A 17,714-nucleotide genomic window follows, 5' to 3' on the forward strand; every position below is an offset into this window, starting at 1 on the left:
TGAGAGTTCAGTCTGTTTGGGTCTGCACAGACCAATTCTAAACTCTGACTGCAAATTCTTTAGGAGTTGCTGCAACTCTAGAGGGGTTAAAGATACTTTGAATTGGATAAATATTTATTTTAACATCTAAGAGACAAAGATTACTTCTTATATTCAGGCCAGCCTTTAAACTGTACTACCAAAAGAAAAAAAGACAAAAAAGTAAAAGAGAATGGAATAATGCCTTGATATCCTTTTCCTCTTTCTTGAAATACTAATTTCTCTAGATTAATTTTGGGGAACTAGTAATGTTGGGTAAAGGAAATATAACTAATTTCCTCATAAAAAGAATAAGAACATTGCTCACCCAAGGCTTCTCACAAGCTTGGCAAATTCTAAAAGACAGGTGTTTGAAGGGAGACGAAGTTGTCCTTCAGCCAATGCCAGCTGGCAGTCTTCAAATGTGTAATCTGTTACAGAAACTCCCAAGGCCCTTTAAGAAAGAAGACTGGATACAGTAAATGCAATTTTCCTTCTGACAGCTTATATATCAAAACTCCAGGATCTTGATTCTGCACACCTGCCTATCTCTCAACAGTTATGTACAAAATTTCAAAAGTAAATAACTTACAAAACTGAAAAAAAAAGTTTAAAAAATGGAAAATTTAAAAAATGCAATAAATGAGAAGTTCCTAGGCAGGCTTTTTCTTATAGCTTGCTCAAACCTTATATCTCACATGGGAAGAACAAATTTTTGCATAGTCAGCATAAACACAAAAGAAACATGAATAAAACAAGGGCATATGGTCTAGATCTGTGATTTTACTCAAATAAGGAAATCCCAGGTGGGAAAACTCCCTCTACTAATTCAGGTCAGAACTTTTTCTGAAACTTAATCTTAAAGAATTGCCTAGATCACCGAGTGAGCAAATGACATGAGCGTGTAACACAGTCAGTAGTTATTGGAAGCAACACTTGAATCCAGGTCTTCCTGGCTCAAGGTTGGCTCTCTATCCCTTGTATCATACTGACAAAGTATATAAGACTTTGTCTGACAAAGTCATACTCTGATAAAGAAATAAACATTCAGAATTTTTAAAAATCCCTCCAAAGGTTTATCTATTTAAAAGTTTTAAATTGATTTTTAAAAATTAACAAGCATTTGCTTTCTCTTCATCTCAAATATGCATAGTCAAGCGAAAGAAATCGACAGATTAGCCATGCCCAGAATGTAAATTTTATTTTATATGGGGAGGGGAGGTATGAATAGGGAATAACCAAACAAATTATGGTATATGAATATAATGCTACACTATTGTGCCATAAGATGATGAAATGGAAAGTTTCAGAGAAACCTGGGAAGACTTGTATGAACTGATGCTGAGTGAAGTGAATAAGAACCAAGAGAATAATTTATTTAATAACAACAACATTGTTAAAACAAACAACTTTGGAAAACATAACTCTTCATAATGTAATGACCAAACATGATTCCAGAAACTGATGATAAAGAATGCTTGCTACCTACCTCCTTATAGAAAGGTGATGAGCTCAATGTACAGATGATTAGAAAATACAAGTTAACACAGTTGTGCCTCTCTCTCCTTTTGAGCTGAATCACCATTTTATTAAACAAGGTATCAATAGTAAAATAGAAATTCTATTAACTGGAACTTTTACTGGAGTCATGGATTTCATACACTTCCCCATAAAAATGTCCATAAAGGACCACATTGTGGGATTGCCTCGGAGGTGAAAGAAATCACCTACAAGGAAGTTGTTTTGTTGCTTCTGTGCCTAGACTTCTATGGAGTGCAAATAAATAAACTTTATAAAAAAAAATTCCAGCATTTAATGATATAAAGTGCTGAAAACAAGATCTCAGTGTACTAACTACCCACAATTTAACATAAAGTCAGATATTCATATTTAGAAACAGAGTTTACTAGATGCAAAAATAGTGATCTTGGTGCATTTAGGAAGCAAATTTATTATAAGCATCACAGAAAATAAATTTTACTAGCAATGTGAATTAAAAATGAATACAATTAACTGTGTGAGAAATTCTTCACTGGTACAATTATCTGGTTCAACATCAAAATCGAAGTAACAATGGTCAATGGTGAATTGTAAGAAGGAGCAAAAGGAAAATGGCTAATGAAAAATGACTGCTAATCAAAATATTAATCTGTGAAGAATAGAATATCTATAGATAAATAGTTCTTTGATTTTTTAAAGCAAGTTTTGATTATCCAAGGACTATTTATCCAGTTGGAGGCCCCAGAGTCTCCTGGGACTTTTGACCCCTTTTTCTTTTTCCTGGTAGTCTTCCAGTTCATTAGAAATTCTACCAGAGAATAGAAGAAGACAACTGAAAAGAAACTAAGTTTAAAATTAAACTAATGGAATTTACCAAAATTTATTCTTTTTTCAGAATTTCTTTATTTTTTTTAGCTATGCATGCCCATATGCTATATTTAGACTTCCTGAAATCTTCTTCTTTCAATTCTGAGGAATTACTTCTTCCATGAAGGCTAAATTCCTCATTTTTTTCAGTTGAAACAAAGTCCTCAAAGTTTTTTCTAGCTTCTTTCCCTTCACCACCTCATACACCTTCCTTAACTCTCCACCTGTCCCTCCTGCACTTGACTCTGCCTTTTTCCTTAAAGCTTACCACATCCTAATCTGTAAAATACCGCTGGGGAATAGAATTATGTGCTATATTCCTACTATTAGCTTCTTGGGGAAAAGGGCTACTTGTTTTTCTTTGCCTTCCCTTAATAGATGTCTGTAGGCATGAATGGGTACTATAGCTATTTCCAGATATCTGTAAAACTCTTCAGCAGACCTAGATCTTTGAAAATGAGCCAAAAGTTTTACCAGAAGAGTATTAAACGTTTTGCATATATTAGCCTTTTGAGACAATTTCTGCTATCCTACCCACAATACTAGCCACACAGTGACTTAAGTTAGCTATCCTAATTTCCTCCACATTTAATATTTTTTGTTCTGATCATTTTAAAAGGAGTGAACAGATCACATATTTCTTTAAATATTCAGGGTAATAAAACAGTTATCTCTTGAAGTCTGGTTTCCCCAAAGTGTTTGCATAGAGGAAGGAACAAGCATATTATTATATATAACAATTTAGTCAATATACACTAATATAAAAACTCTATGCACTCTCATACTTCAACTATTCCAGAAACTATTCTAATGATTGATTTGTTAAAGGCTGGTATCAAATGACCAACATTTCAAATGCTAGTATGAAGGGCAATCATTGAGAGGTGAGAGATTAATCAAAATAATTCTATTGATTTGGAAGATTTCTTAGAAATACAAAGTTCTCATGGAGGACATGGTTCTTAAATGAAAAAAAAAAAATCTAGAGAATAACAGTCAAATTCTGGCAAGATGCTAAATAATTTAAATGACAAAGATATTAATAACCTTGAAAAAGTCTGAAGAAAAAAAATGATACAACATTTCAATAAAGGATGTATGCAAAATGGCATATGTTTCTTTGAGATCAAATTAAAAGCTGAAAATGAGTAGGAAGTTGTCTCCTTGGCAAGTTCTCATGGTTAAGAATGATTTTATTCCAAGGAGTGGCAAATTTACACACCTAAGCTGTCATGGTTACAAAGTGAAAAATATTCAGGAGAATTTGGATTTATGGCAGTTATACGCACACATATCTATATTGAATTTCTAAAAAAATGTTTTTTGAGAGAAGGAAGAAGAAATATTTCTGTCTCACAAATCTGAACACCTACACTAATATTGTGACAGGCACATTAGATTTTAAAATATGGGTGAATTTGAAGAGAAAATTTGAATAAATGTTTGTTGAATTGGATAAATGAGAGTGATAACACTCCAAATTAACTCTGAAAGAATTTACAAGTCAGTCAAAATCTGTTCTATGCAGATGGTCTTGATAGAATCAATGAACTTTAACAATAGATGACTGAATTTATCCCCCTTTTCCTCCACCAGGAAACAAACAGTACACTCAAAGATGTTATAATTGTTATTAAGCAGTCTTCATTTGCAAATTCATGGTACATTTTAATATATAGCTAGTAATAAATCCTCCTCAAAAATATTTTTCCATCAAATTTAAAATAGCATCCACTACCAATCATTTTCTCAATTATCATAAGTATTTATTGAATATCTATGCTGTGTTACATACTAAAGACATAACGCCCCTAGTTTTGAGAGTTTACAATCAATTTAGGATAAGACAATTAATTAAAGTGTTATTAGTACTATTACTCTCGTTTATATGATGACTTAGTGTGCAGTTTTCCTCACCATACTCGTGTGAATGTGAAGTATTATTCATGTGGAGTAGCTAGATGGCACAGTGGATAGAGCACCAGCCCTGAAGTCAGGAGGACCCGAGTTCAAATAAGGTCTCACTTCTGGGCTGTGTGATCCTGAGCAAAGTTACTTAACCCCAATTGCCTCAACAACAACAACAAAAAAAAATTAGTATTTAATCCCCATTATATAGATTAAGAAATAGGCTAAAAAAGTAACTTGCCCAAAGAATGGGAAATAGTTAAGTTAGTACTCAAACTCAGGTCTTCTGAAAGGAAGTGCTTTATCTACTATCCCACAGGTAGTATATGCTAAATGCCAATTAAGTCATACAGCCAAGTGCTACAACAGAAGGAAAAGACCAGGAGCTGAGGGTTAAGGAAAGCTTCATGGAAGAAGTGAGACAAACTGAGCTTTGAAGCACGGTCATCATTAAATTCCCAAAGAAGACAGAAAAAATGCCTGTTCTTGCCTGGGAGGTTAGTGTGTATAATGCTGTGTTAAAAGTTTGGTAGGAATGGTACTGTGTGGGATTAAGTGAAGAGAGGTGGTTATAAAGATGGGTAGGTACCATATTATGCAATATCTTGAATAACAAGCTAATCAACCAAAAACATTTATTAAGTGCCTACTATGTGTGCCAAGTACTGTGCTAAACACTAGGGATATAAAAAAAGAAATGGAGCAGCTAATAATATTAGAATGCATCTTGTCAGCAATAGGGACTAAAATTCATTCTGTGTAAAGGTAGTAACATGATTAAAATGATGTTTTAGGCAGAGACTGCAGTATTATGTAGAATGGATTGGAGCAATAAGGGTCTGTAGATAAGAAAGAGATGACAGAAGGACTAGAATATAATTGTAATAGGAGGAACTAAAAGAAAAGGTTAGGTAATAGAGAAATTTTATGAAGTATAGAACTGAATGAATTAAAATAAAGCAAATAGGAGATACAAGATGACCAACTTCAGTATTTACCATGAATCAGAATTAGTTCTTAACAAGGACAGAAAAGCTTGGGAAATGTCAAAGAACTATAAATGGGATTAAGGGATTAGCAATAATATTTTATGAGGAAAAGTACATTTTATATGGTAAACTCATGAATAATGACTATATTTGATAATTCTTTGCATGGTGCATAATTAAATCTACTTACTGTATGACAAGGAATACAAATAAAGAAAGTTGCAGCCTGGAGACTGAGTAACTTGATTAACATCATGCCATGATGAAACTGATTGGAGTACTAGTCTCCTGATTCCTGAATCTAGTGCTTAGCAATTTAGCTAAATTACCTTCTTTTAAAGGATAAGGTAGAAAGTCAATTTAGTGTGTAGACCCACACAACTAAAGAATCATGACACTATGATATTAATGTAAAGAGATAGATGACTGACCAAAGAGCAATTATAAAACTCACTGCCTATGACTATGTACTTAATAAAATCCATTTGATTCAAAGAAGGAACAATTAATTTCAGCAAACTTCTTACTTCTAAATCCATGAACTCCTATAAAAGGAATCACAAACAAAACAGCCTAAAATAAATTTATACAGGATTCAGAGATACCAACCTTTTAAACTCTAAAGAATAATATAATCATGTTAAAATAATAGGAAGTCCTCTGGCATTTAAATTCTTTCATAAACTGGTACCTGCCTCCCTTTCCAGTTTTCTTGTACCTTACTTATCTCCACATAATCTGTAATCCGATAACTCTGACCTCTTTGCTGTTCCTTGCACAAGACCCTCTATCTCTGAGTATGGGGACTTTCAAAAAACTGTTCTCCACGCTGGAATTCTTTCCCCCCTCAGCTCCTTATATTTTTTTCTTTGACCTCCTTCAAGACTTAGCTAAAATTCTGATCCTGATTCTATCTCAATTCCTCAATTCTCTTCATGCTAGTGGCTTCATCTGGGGATGATTAATAATCTATCCTGGCTATCTCTTATCTGGTTAAATTGGTCTGCATATTGTCTCTTCCATTAAACTATGAGCTCCTTGAGGGCAGGAACACTTTTTAGCTTTTTTTTTTTTTAAATTCCCAGGGCTTAGCGCAGTCCCAGGCACATAGCAGGCATTTAATAAAAGCTCGATTATTTGATTAGTAAACTTGAGTACATGTGAAATGGCTTCAAATGTATTCATATGCCATTATTAGGCTTAAAAAAAGAATGAGATTTTCCTCTGTTATTAAGGGACCAGAAAACATAAAAGAGTCAAATATAATTAAATGTGTGTGTGTGTGTGAGTGAGTGTACACACACACACACACACACATTATACACTGTGTTCTAAGGCAGTGGTATCAAATAAATAGAAATGGGGGCTTCTAAAATGCACATAAGGATCCCTGCAACTGCAATTAGAATTATTACTGATGATTTATTGTATTTTTATTTTGTTAAATATTTCCCAGTTATATTTCAATCTGGTTCTAGAAGAAGACAGCATATCTGACACCTCTGTTACAGGGGATACCTTCCTTTTATCTTTCATTTGTCTTGTATTTATATTACCTGATTACCACAGCTCATACAATGGCTTTTCCCCCTCCATTTCATTTCTGTCTATCCCACAGAATCTAACTATTGGCTTTGTAGTCAACCAGTTACCAAGGTGTGAAATTCTATGGAGAAAAAGTTTCTAGGAGAATGAAAATATTATTAAGCACGCTTTTGAATATCCTTCTCAATAATAAAGTTCTGGTAAGGTAAATCTATGTTTTTATTTTTGAACAATTTCATTGTTTCTTAAAAATAACATTATGATCAATTAAGACAAAATAATTAAAATAATTTCCTTTAAAGAGTAAAGTTCAAAATGGGAAGATAAAACGTGTCTAAATTTAAAATATCCTTTCTTTTACATAGCTATGCTGTACTTCTCTGATATTTGTGTTTCTTGATTTTCTTTGATTTTCTTATAAGACATTCCTTCTGAATGAAGGAGACAGAAGAAATGTTAGCATGGAGTGTATTTGGCTCTGCCCCATTATTTTGCAAATAAATGAAATTTGGAAAGGGTATTTGCTAGAAATTAAGTGGTTAATAAGTGATAAAGAACCCAAGTTTTCTGACTTCTAATCTATTGCTCTTTCTAGTAGTACTCTACTTTACCTTTACTATATTAATAAAGTTACCTTATATATTATCTGTTGATAGCAGCTACCCTATAGATCTTCTCTATTAACATATAATTAACTATATACTTATAAAAATTGTCCTCTACCCTACACTTTTTAGAAAAAGAAAGTCATAGTTATGACATAGAATTTTTTTGAAAAGGTGAACTGTCCTGATTCCTCAAGAGGTTAATAAATTATTTAAAGAAGTACTCCTAAAGTTCAGCTAGCAAGTATATATTCAATAACATGTTCCACCTTTGAAATTAGTCTTTAATTCTGCAACATGATGAAGCATTCTAATTAAGGTAGACCCTTCTAACAGGAAAAAGGAGAAGGGAAAGGGAAAGAAGTACTGGAGAATGAAAGATAGACAAAGAAAAGAGGAGAGTATTTGCCTTAACTATGCCCTTCATGCCTACTTTCTAGGAAATTTATAGACATACAGAAGAATCATTTTCAATTTTTTAGTTCATGTATGTCACATGCCAACATCAATTACTTTAACTTAAAAATCTTTAAGAGATCTATAGAAATAGGGAATATATTAACTATAATGAGAATATGGAATTTATTTCAGAAACCAGGATAATTTATCACTTAAGTAACAGTATCACTTAAGCAATAAGACTATAAAGTCCACATCTCAACATAATGGGGCTATATTTTGACTTACACAATTTCTCATCTTCAAAGCTATCCCACAATTTTAAAGCCACTCACTGTTTTAGGCGCTGCTTCTGCTAGTCTCTCCCGGGAATGCGATGGGCCTAATTCGGAGGCAGCCCTTCCTGACAGTAAATATGAGAAGAGAAGCAAGGAGAAAAAAGGAGAAGGAAAAGGGAGAGGATGGGACATGGAAGGACGAAAGATGGTTAGAGAGGGGAGAGGGAGTCTTGAACTGAACTCTACTCAATGACCATAATAACTGAAGAACTTAACGACAGCAGGAACTGGGAATATTTTCTAAATTTCTAACTGCATGCAGTCTGTAATCTTAATGTCATAGTAATATTATCAAAATCACCTTTGAAATGCTATAAAAATATACATACAACTATACAAAGCCGAGACAATTAATCTATAAATATTAATGGACTTTGATAAAGTGATAAACTAGTAAAAGCGAATTTTGATTTATGCACCCCACAATCCCAAACTTGAACTGGCACTTAATGTTCTTGAAATGGTTCTTCCATCCTTTGTTAAAAAAAAAAAAAATGCAAATGATTTAATGTGGAAAACTTGAGTATGATTGATATACCAACAATGCTTTACCCTTGGATACAAGATTCTTGTGCTGTAATTTTTGAAGACCAACGGTATGTGAATATAAAAAAGTAAATCTAAATTACTCATCTTTCATCACTTCCTAGAAACTTGATGTTACTACATCAGATTGACATGTTACTTACATAAACTGTTAGACTCACTGAAATCTATGCCCTATTCTCAGAAGGGCAATGTCTTGTTCTTTTTGTATTAAATCCATTTCCCCAAAGAGTTACACTAAATTTTCCTTTTCTACAGCAATGCTACAGGGGGAAAATATAAGATAGACAAGAATTTCTGAAACCTTGTTTACAGTGATAAATATTATCAATCCCTGTAGTAGTCTTACAAAAATCACCAAAATAATGAATGATGTTCCTAAGAATTTATTTAGTTACTAAAGATTAATCAATAGGACAATAAAAATATTTAATCTAGACTGTCTCTCTTGAATGGTGATTTTTCCAGATGAATGTCAAGACCATAGCAGTAGAGTATACTTACTTAGCCATTATGCGTCTCACATTATTTGCATACAATGCTGGATTTTTCTTTTCTTCTTCTGAAGGTGTATATACTGGAAGAAACTAAATACAAAACAGTGAATTATAACTCTATCCTAACTGGTTTCTTACCACATGAGAACAAAACAATTCTATCTCTGCTAAGATTAACATGACCTGAAATCTGACAAAATAATTGTAATTATGTAGCACCAAAAATACATCACTGTCTTGAAACCAAGTAAAACTATTTTTTTTTTTTTTTGAAAAAAATGGACACAGAGTTGAATTTCTCCCTGTAGCTAATGACATATCCTCAAATCAGATTGGGGTTTGTTTTGAATTTCACAATAGAATTGCATATATTTGAATATCATTTTCATGGTCTAAAGATGTACTAAGTTTATATTTTGAAAGCTAACATCTAGGTTTTTGTTTTGGTGCTATCATGTCCTTTAAAGCTACATAAAAAATTTAAATGGGCTATAAACATTTTTTTCAGTTATTTGACATATAGCCTGTTTAGAAAGTTAGCACACATGAATATTTCATACATAGGTTAAAAACTAATATACACTTTTAAATTATAAATTTCTACAAATTTACAGATCTTGACTTCTCAAAACTTTTAAATAACCAGTCTTGCACTTATTTACATGGATAACTCAGAAAAAAGAGGAAAATGTTTTAAATACCTAATCTTATTTCACTAATTCTATAATCACAAATATCAAAATTTCTAAATTATTTCACTGATTTTCTCCAAAGAGATCTTATATTAGTTTTCTATAAAATCAACCCATTACAGGAAGTAGTAATGTAAGCCACATTTGTCTAATGAATAATAACAGTTACACTTACATAGCATTTTAAAATTCTGAATTCTCTTTCCATTAAAAGAATTTCTCTAAGGTCTACAAAGTATAAACTTTAATTTTCTATGACCTTCTCACTTCTATGTTAATATAAAAATAATTAAGAGTTTCATGAAACTTCCTTAATTAAAATCAGTAATGTTCTACTATTAACACCACTAAATAGAAACCAGCTTTAAATAATTATCTCATTCCACTAAAAAAGACAATGGATGTATGCAGTTAAAAGCTAAGGTCTGAAAAACATATGAGAACTTTTAAACCACAATTATGATGTTTATCAAAACACACACATTATACAGTTCTTAAACCCATTCCTTTGTATTTCTTTCAGATTTATTACTATCACATACTTATGATCCAAAGGATAGGATAACTAAATCATAGAATTTTAAGGTGGAAATGTATTTTAGGATAAGCAAGAGGACCACTTTTAAGGTACCCTTAAACTCTAAGTGCTATGATGACCTAGTTTTCTAATTGAAGATTCTAGAAATAAAGACATAAAATGATTGGCCCCAAATCCCACAACTACTAAGTGGTAGAACCTGTTACAAAGTCTATATCTCCTGACTTTTAGTCTAGTGTTCTTTTAACTATAAACAATCTCTTATTTCTTTCTTCCTATTATGATAGGGAACATCCTACTAAAACAATGAAAACAGACATAATATTCTATTTCTGTATGTAGAAAGATTGATTTAGATGGAAACAAGCAGAATTTAGCTGCTCTTATCGTCTGTATTTTTCAGGCTTAGGATCTTGCTTTTACCAAAATTCTTGGTAAAAACTTGTCCAGAAAAATGCTGACAATATTTAAAGGAATTCAGAGAATTTCATGAGTCTAGCAGGTCATGAATTGGCCTATGACACTGATGTATTATTTTTATTGTCTAATTAAAAAAAAACTTGGGAAATAAGCATTTCTTATGATCAGAAGCATGCAATGATGTCAGTATGTATTAAAAGTAGAATAATTTAAAGAATTATAACTTATTGCATAAATACCTACTTATTATATACATAATACTTACATCCACATTAACTATAAAAATCAAAATTTTAAAAAGGATAAGTTTAGAGATAGGCTTCCTATTTGGCTTTAAAAATCTTATCCAAATAATTTTAAGAATTAGAAGAGAGCTCCTCTTGAAATGTTTGTGAAACATCTAAAAAGTCTTGAAGAATATAAAGAATCTTTATCATGTCTTTTCTACTGACCTCAATTTCCACAAAATTGTGAAACTGACATAGGGTAAGCCATAAAATCTTCAACCTTAAAAAAAAAAAAGAAAAGAATAATAATGAACAAAAAGTGAGATATTTTAAATTCAGTTTAAACATTCTAAGAGCTGATGCCAGAATTTTAGGCACAAACTTCCCTCTAGATGGCACTGTTGTATATTGAATTCTTATGAATTCTGAATTACACCTTTAGCCCAAGGTTTAGCTGTTAAAATTCAATCAGTTGGCAAACAATAAATATAAGAGAAGTTCTTTATTGAATTAAAGTAACCACCATAGTATATAAAGCATTCCTTTCAACTCCTTTAAATGTAACAAATACTGAATTAACAATGTATTACTTCTCTTTTTCTTCCCACTAATATAGTGATAGTTATCTCCATTAAATAAATATCATCTTAATTAAACTTTTACTCAAAAGTCTCATCATGGCATAAAGGTGACCCTGGGTTACTAAATGCTATATTAGAAGAATGCAAGCTATAGCAGGCCCCACACAAATTGAAAAAAATGTTCAAATATAGGTTTGGTGATATGACAGATTATTGAATATGAATAGTGTCTAGAGATGAGTCTGTTCAGTTTTGGAGAAACTAACACTGGGCAATTATATTGATCAAGGAAATTCATGTAATCATCTGCTATAAGTGTGTGTGTGTGTGTGTGTGTGTGTGTGTGTGTACAATATGTATATAAAAAAGTATAAGGATAAAATTATAGATCTTTTGAAGCACTGAATAAATACACAATAAACAAAATTAAAGAACAGTAATTCTTATTCCTCATTTGGGGTCCATTTAACTTAAATCCCTAGAAGTGGGAAGTATAGAAACAAGTCACAGTTTAAGTGTATTCAACATTATTATTATGCAACAAGCTGTTATTTATTCTTTACTTCTACAAATAAATTTGTATGGTACACGAGAGCGTTTGAAAAAATATCCATAGTTTCCTTGTTACCTTTTTGACTTTTATATGACATTTAACATAAAAAGATCTGTTCAGTTTTGGAGAAACTAACACTGGGCAATTATATTGGTCAAGGAAATTCATGTAATCATCTGCTATACTGTGTGTGTGTGTGTGTGTACACAATATGTATATAAAAAAGTATCTATAAGGATAGAATTATAGATCTTTTGAAGCACTGAATAAATATGCAATAATCAAAATTAAAGAACAGTAATTCTTATCCTCATTTGGGGTCCATTTAACTTAAATCCCTAGAAGTGGGAAGTATAGAAACAATTCACAGTTTAAGTGTATTCAACATTATTATTATACAACAAGCTGTTATTTATTCTTTACTTCTGCAAATAAATTTGTATGGCACACAGAGTGTTTGAAAAAATATCCATAGTTTCCTTGTTACTTTTTTGACTTTTATATGACATTTAACATAAAAGGATGGCTAGTAACTAGATCTGGTTTTATTGATAGAGAATTTCCAGGTGAGGAAATAAAATCTATCAATGCAGACTGACTAACTCAGGGGTACAGCTAGTATGTCAGAGTCAAGACTTGAATTCAGGTTGTCTTGGTTTTAAGGTTATCTTATTATCCATGATATCACACTTCTCTGTGAGGGAAGTGTGGCAAAATGGAAAAAGTATGGGTTGAGAATTTGTCAGTGAGCTCTACTTGCTACAGATATTCCCCCTTCAAACACATCATCCCTTTCTTTGGAAGTAACAACACAGAAGAAAGAAAAGAAAATTTGGATTGACTTACGCTCCAGGTCCTTGCCATGTCCAGGTAATTGTATCCTAAAGATAAATTCAATTGAATACAATTAATTGATTAAAATTTCATGATTCCAACTTTATATTCTTTGTTGGGTACTATGGCATGACTGTGTTCTGGGCAAACTCACTTTTATTTCTGACCTATCTTTCACCCCTTCTTTTTATTTTCTCTTGTTAAATAAAAATTGCTTCCCCCATGGTCTTTTTTCACCTGCTTCCAAGCTGTTGTTTCAATTAGAAAGGAAAATGAAAAAGGCAATCAACGTCTTCCATATTTTTTAAACACTTCTGTTTTGTCACAGTTGTATTGCCATATTCTATTTACAAATGATGAGTTTATTTGAAGACTTTAACATTCATTTCTATGAACCTCTTCATACTACTGCCAATGTTTATTCTGGGAGCAACCCCTCCCCATACAGCTCACATCCTACTTCTTATCTCTACTCTCCTATCCCCAAATAGCTTTTAAAACTTCAGTATCTATACTGACCAAGCTGTCTTGCCTCTATAGCCCTTATCTTTATGCCATATTAGCTGCACATCAGTGGGGTCCCAGCCTATACCCTAGAATTTATCATGAACCTTTTTAAGATTTCTAATCCCTAATCCTTTTTAAGATTTCTAAGAGTTCTAATACAGAGTTCCCTCATCTGATCACTAATATATCTGCCATCTCTATCACAGATAAACTATTTTCTGACTGGGATAATCTCTCACTGCTAACCTTTCTCCATTTAACCCAGATAATTCCTTTTTGGCTTGAGGGGATTTAATTCTTATATCTCATTTCAAGGTCAATTATAGTCTTCTTGGCCACTTAAAGTTCTCCTATGGTTTTCTTCAGAGTTAACCACACAAATTCCCAATCATGCATCATGTTATTTATTTATTTTTTTTATTTCTTTCTGCTCAGTTGCTGTGAGGTATTGAAAGATGCATAACCATGAAGATTTGGACCTATACAGAGCCATCCTAATGACACCTTTGCTCTCTCTGCTCCTGAGCAATCTTTTTACCTATTTGTGTAGGCTAGTCTCTTTATGACCTCTCCCTCACTTCACTTCACTTTTATTATATAATATAGATGTATGTAAATAATATATAGGTAATATATAAATTTATTCAAGTATATATATGTGCATGTAATTAACATACACACACACACACACCCCTCACACATTTCCATAGTTATAGGCCATTATAGATGGAAGAGCTCTAAAGATCATAAAGCCAGCCACTTCATTTTATAAAGGAAGAATTCAAGGCCCAAGAAATTGTGAGAAGCTATAATGACCAAGTTAAGTCTAGAATTCAAATCCCTTCACTGCTAGTATAAAGCTCTTTAAAAAAGTAACATTATAACTAGAAGAAATCCATATTTTTACAAAGTAAATCTAAATGTAAATTATGATTACACTTAAGGAGTTGCAAAACAAAAAAAAATTTATAAATTAAAAATTTATATTTATTTATATTTATATTCTAAGGGAATAAGAAATCAGTGAATATGTGTGCATTTCTATGTGTCTATATATACACACATATCCACTCCATATAAAATATATAAAAGATTTATATAAATAAATAAGTTTATAATATCTAAAGTTTCATTTACGGAAGGGATTAATCAGAGTGTTTGGAGCAAAAGGTGTTTTCATTAATATATTACTTGTACATTATGAACAACAAAACCTATTATGCCTCTCGTGACTTCTTCTGGAAAGATGTGTTAAACTTGATCCACAGTACCCTAGAGGATTTCCTACAGTTTGTTTACTACTGTTGTGTAAACAAAAGCCAATAAATGCACCATGGATACATTAAAACTCATTATAACTCTAACCATCAATTTACTGGTCTCAATGTTTAATCCACAATTGAACAGAATTTACCAGTTTGTTTGGATATCGTAAAACTACAGGTTGAACAGGAACACCAGGAATAAAAGCACCTAGAAAGAAAAATCACACATATAAATTAGGTCTACTGTATAATATAAGATGACCTAAAATATTCCTAACTGATCCAATAGAATATTGCTGGCAGGATTTACCACCTAAGTGTTTATTTGAAAATTTTTTCACCCATCTTCATAAATGAATTAAAAAGATAGATTCAATAGACACACTGTAGATAGTCTTCAGCCTATGTTAAGTTCACTTAGACTTTTGGGACATTTTATATAAAAACACAACTATGGCACTATGACATGGACTTGAAACAGTTGGAAACCCTGCCCTCAGGAGGCACATTATCACTGAACATGCATTTTTACAAAAGTTATAAACAAAAATATATGAAGACAAAATTTGCATCCCTATCCAATCCCAAAATCATGCTGACAGAGTGAAATCATACATAGTTGGGTACCAAGGCATTTTTAATTTTTAATAGATGCAAAATTTTATAAATATTAGAACTCAAGGCTACTCTTTGGCATGTTTGCCATGTGAGAACTGAAATTAAGGTATAGCATCACATCCAAAGAATGGAGTCAAACAATGTTCATAGCTACATAATGCCAATATAATAAACACAGTAATACTATCTAAATTAATAGATTCAAATGAATAAAAACTTTATAATACTAAAAAAAATTAATTTGGAAGAATAAAAAGTTTAGATTTTAAGGGAAATAAATGAGAAGCAATAGGAATGCATTGGCCAGAGCTTTACTACACATAAAAACTAAGTCATACTGGTTAAAAAACAGAAAACTGTGTAACTCTGTTCCCTGAGGTCATGTGTTCCAACTGCTTTATGTCCATGCCATAGTGTCATAGTCTAGAAAGTCTATAATAATAATAATAATAAAAACCACCCTTGGAAAGATCCAAGGTAGATCTGCTATATCTTGAATTCTTTGACAAAGCATGTTGTGGTTTTATATAAGATGTCCTAAAAATCTAAGTGAAGTCTTAAACTTGTATAGGAATGGAACAAATTAGATAATATAAAACAGAAGCAAGTAAAATTAGTAGCTAAAAATTCCAGCTGTTGACTTCCTCAACAAAGACAAAATAGCCTAGATTCACATATCTATTTCAACAGAACTTTGAAATTTTTACCATATCACATAATGATCCCTTAATTGTTTTTCATTGTTACAATGGTGAGTTCAGTCTAGAGGGCAAGAAAGAATGACTTCCTTCCCCTGAAATGCTTGCTACAAAAGTAATAGACATCAACAAAACATTTTATTTTTTTAAATTAAAAGCAAACATGAATGGTAGCTGTCTGGTGTACAGTAATGTTTGCTGATTTGACTATATGACTGAAATATGAATTGGTCTTAACTTAAGCTTAGTCTGAAGAATATGACCTAAAAGTAATATAGAACTGGAATGCACTGGTATGTTACAAAAAAATAGTTTCCAATATAATAGAATATGTAAGATGGGTTTTAGACCTTATCCAGTAACCTTATCAGTTACTAAAATAACTAAAAGGATTTTATTATGACAGCTTCCCAGTATGATCTCTAAGCTCAGAATGACAAATAAATTGTAACATATTTCACATTTAACATACCACTCCTTGTCAGAATTGTTTATTATGATCACCCCCCATAGTAGCAACTGAATTGCTCACCAGACTATCAAAGCTGTCCAAGGATGCAGTTTCAATATGCTTTCATTGGTATTTAGAAGTAGTTTTGCCTAACATTTGCATTCTATGTAATAATAATATTTAGATAACTCTTTGAAGCTTAAAAACATTTTCTATATTATTTAATTGAATAATATTTACCTATGAAAATAGAAAATGATACCGATTTTCCCAAGATAGTAATCAAGTCTTTTAGGTGTAAACTCTTTCTTATTATGAAAAATCATCACAAATGATATTATCTACATTGTAAAGCCCTAAAGAACACGATGTATATTTTTCCTGCTCTTTTCTGAGTTCAGATTATTAAGAAAGACATGAGTAAATACTTATTTGGCAAGCAGTTTTTGACCAAGAGCCAAGTTTGCAACATTAGCCTTCTTTAACTTTAGACGGAAGCCTTTTTTGCAATGATCATACTGCTTAAGATTAACCTTATAAGAACAGATTCATTCTCAAAATGAATCTCTTGGACAATCCCAAATCAACACAAGAATGACACAAAGCAAACCAAAAACATCTTTGTAAATCAAACCCAAAGTAATTCAAATTAAAGTTGAGTAAATAATATTACAGATTATAGTTGCTTTTCCTATGTAATAGAAATTTAAGTAGCCCAAGTAATATAACATAAAGTCTAAATTAAGGCTGAGAAAAATAAGATTGCAAACAAAAGGATTTTAGAAATAATTTACAATGTGGACTTAACTACAGAGGTCATTAAAGATAAAGCAACTGTGGCAATTCTATGCAGATACAATATCCAAATTGGATTTCAAGTAACTAAGAGTTTGCTCTATGAACTGATAGAAGAATAGAAGTAAAAAAGAGGAGAGTGATAGACATACCTTTTCTGGATATTGCCTAAATTATTACTTTTTAAACTAAAACAATCAGTGAACATATTTTGCTTGTCTACACATAATAGTAGAGTACACTGGTATCCTATTAAAATCATTTCTTGTACAATATAATTCATATACATCTCACAAGGGTTTTTGTGAGATGCATCTGAAACC

At 31.7% G+C, this 17,714-nt stretch overlaps 1 protein-coding gene across 1 annotated transcript in view; it reads right to left on the bottom strand.

Moving 5' to 3' along the window:
* LPCAT1 (lysophosphatidylcholine acyltransferase 1) overlaps nt 1-17,714 on the bottom strand; it is a 142,945-nt gene that overhangs the window by 25,451 nt on the left and 99,780 nt on the right. Inside the window, exons 6-10 of the mRNA XM_031946103.1 lie at nt 14,979-15,037; nt 13,070-13,104; nt 11,315-11,369; nt 9,220-9,302; nt 347-472 (exon numbers count right to left, since the gene is read on the bottom strand). Of these exons, the coding sequence (XP_031801963.1) occupies nt 347-472; nt 9,220-9,302; nt 11,315-11,369; nt 13,070-13,104; nt 14,979-15,037 (358 nt within the window). The remainder of the gene's footprint in view (nt 1-346; nt 473-9,219; nt 9,303-11,314; nt 11,370-13,069; nt 13,105-14,978; nt 15,038-17,714) is intronic.

This window comes from Sarcophilus harrisii, chromosome 1 (genome assembly GCF_902635505.1).
Source record: "Sarcophilus harrisii chromosome 1, mSarHar1.11, whole genome shotgun sequence".
NCBI lineage: Eukaryota > Metazoa > Chordata > Mammalia > Dasyuromorphia > Dasyuridae > Sarcophilus > Sarcophilus harrisii.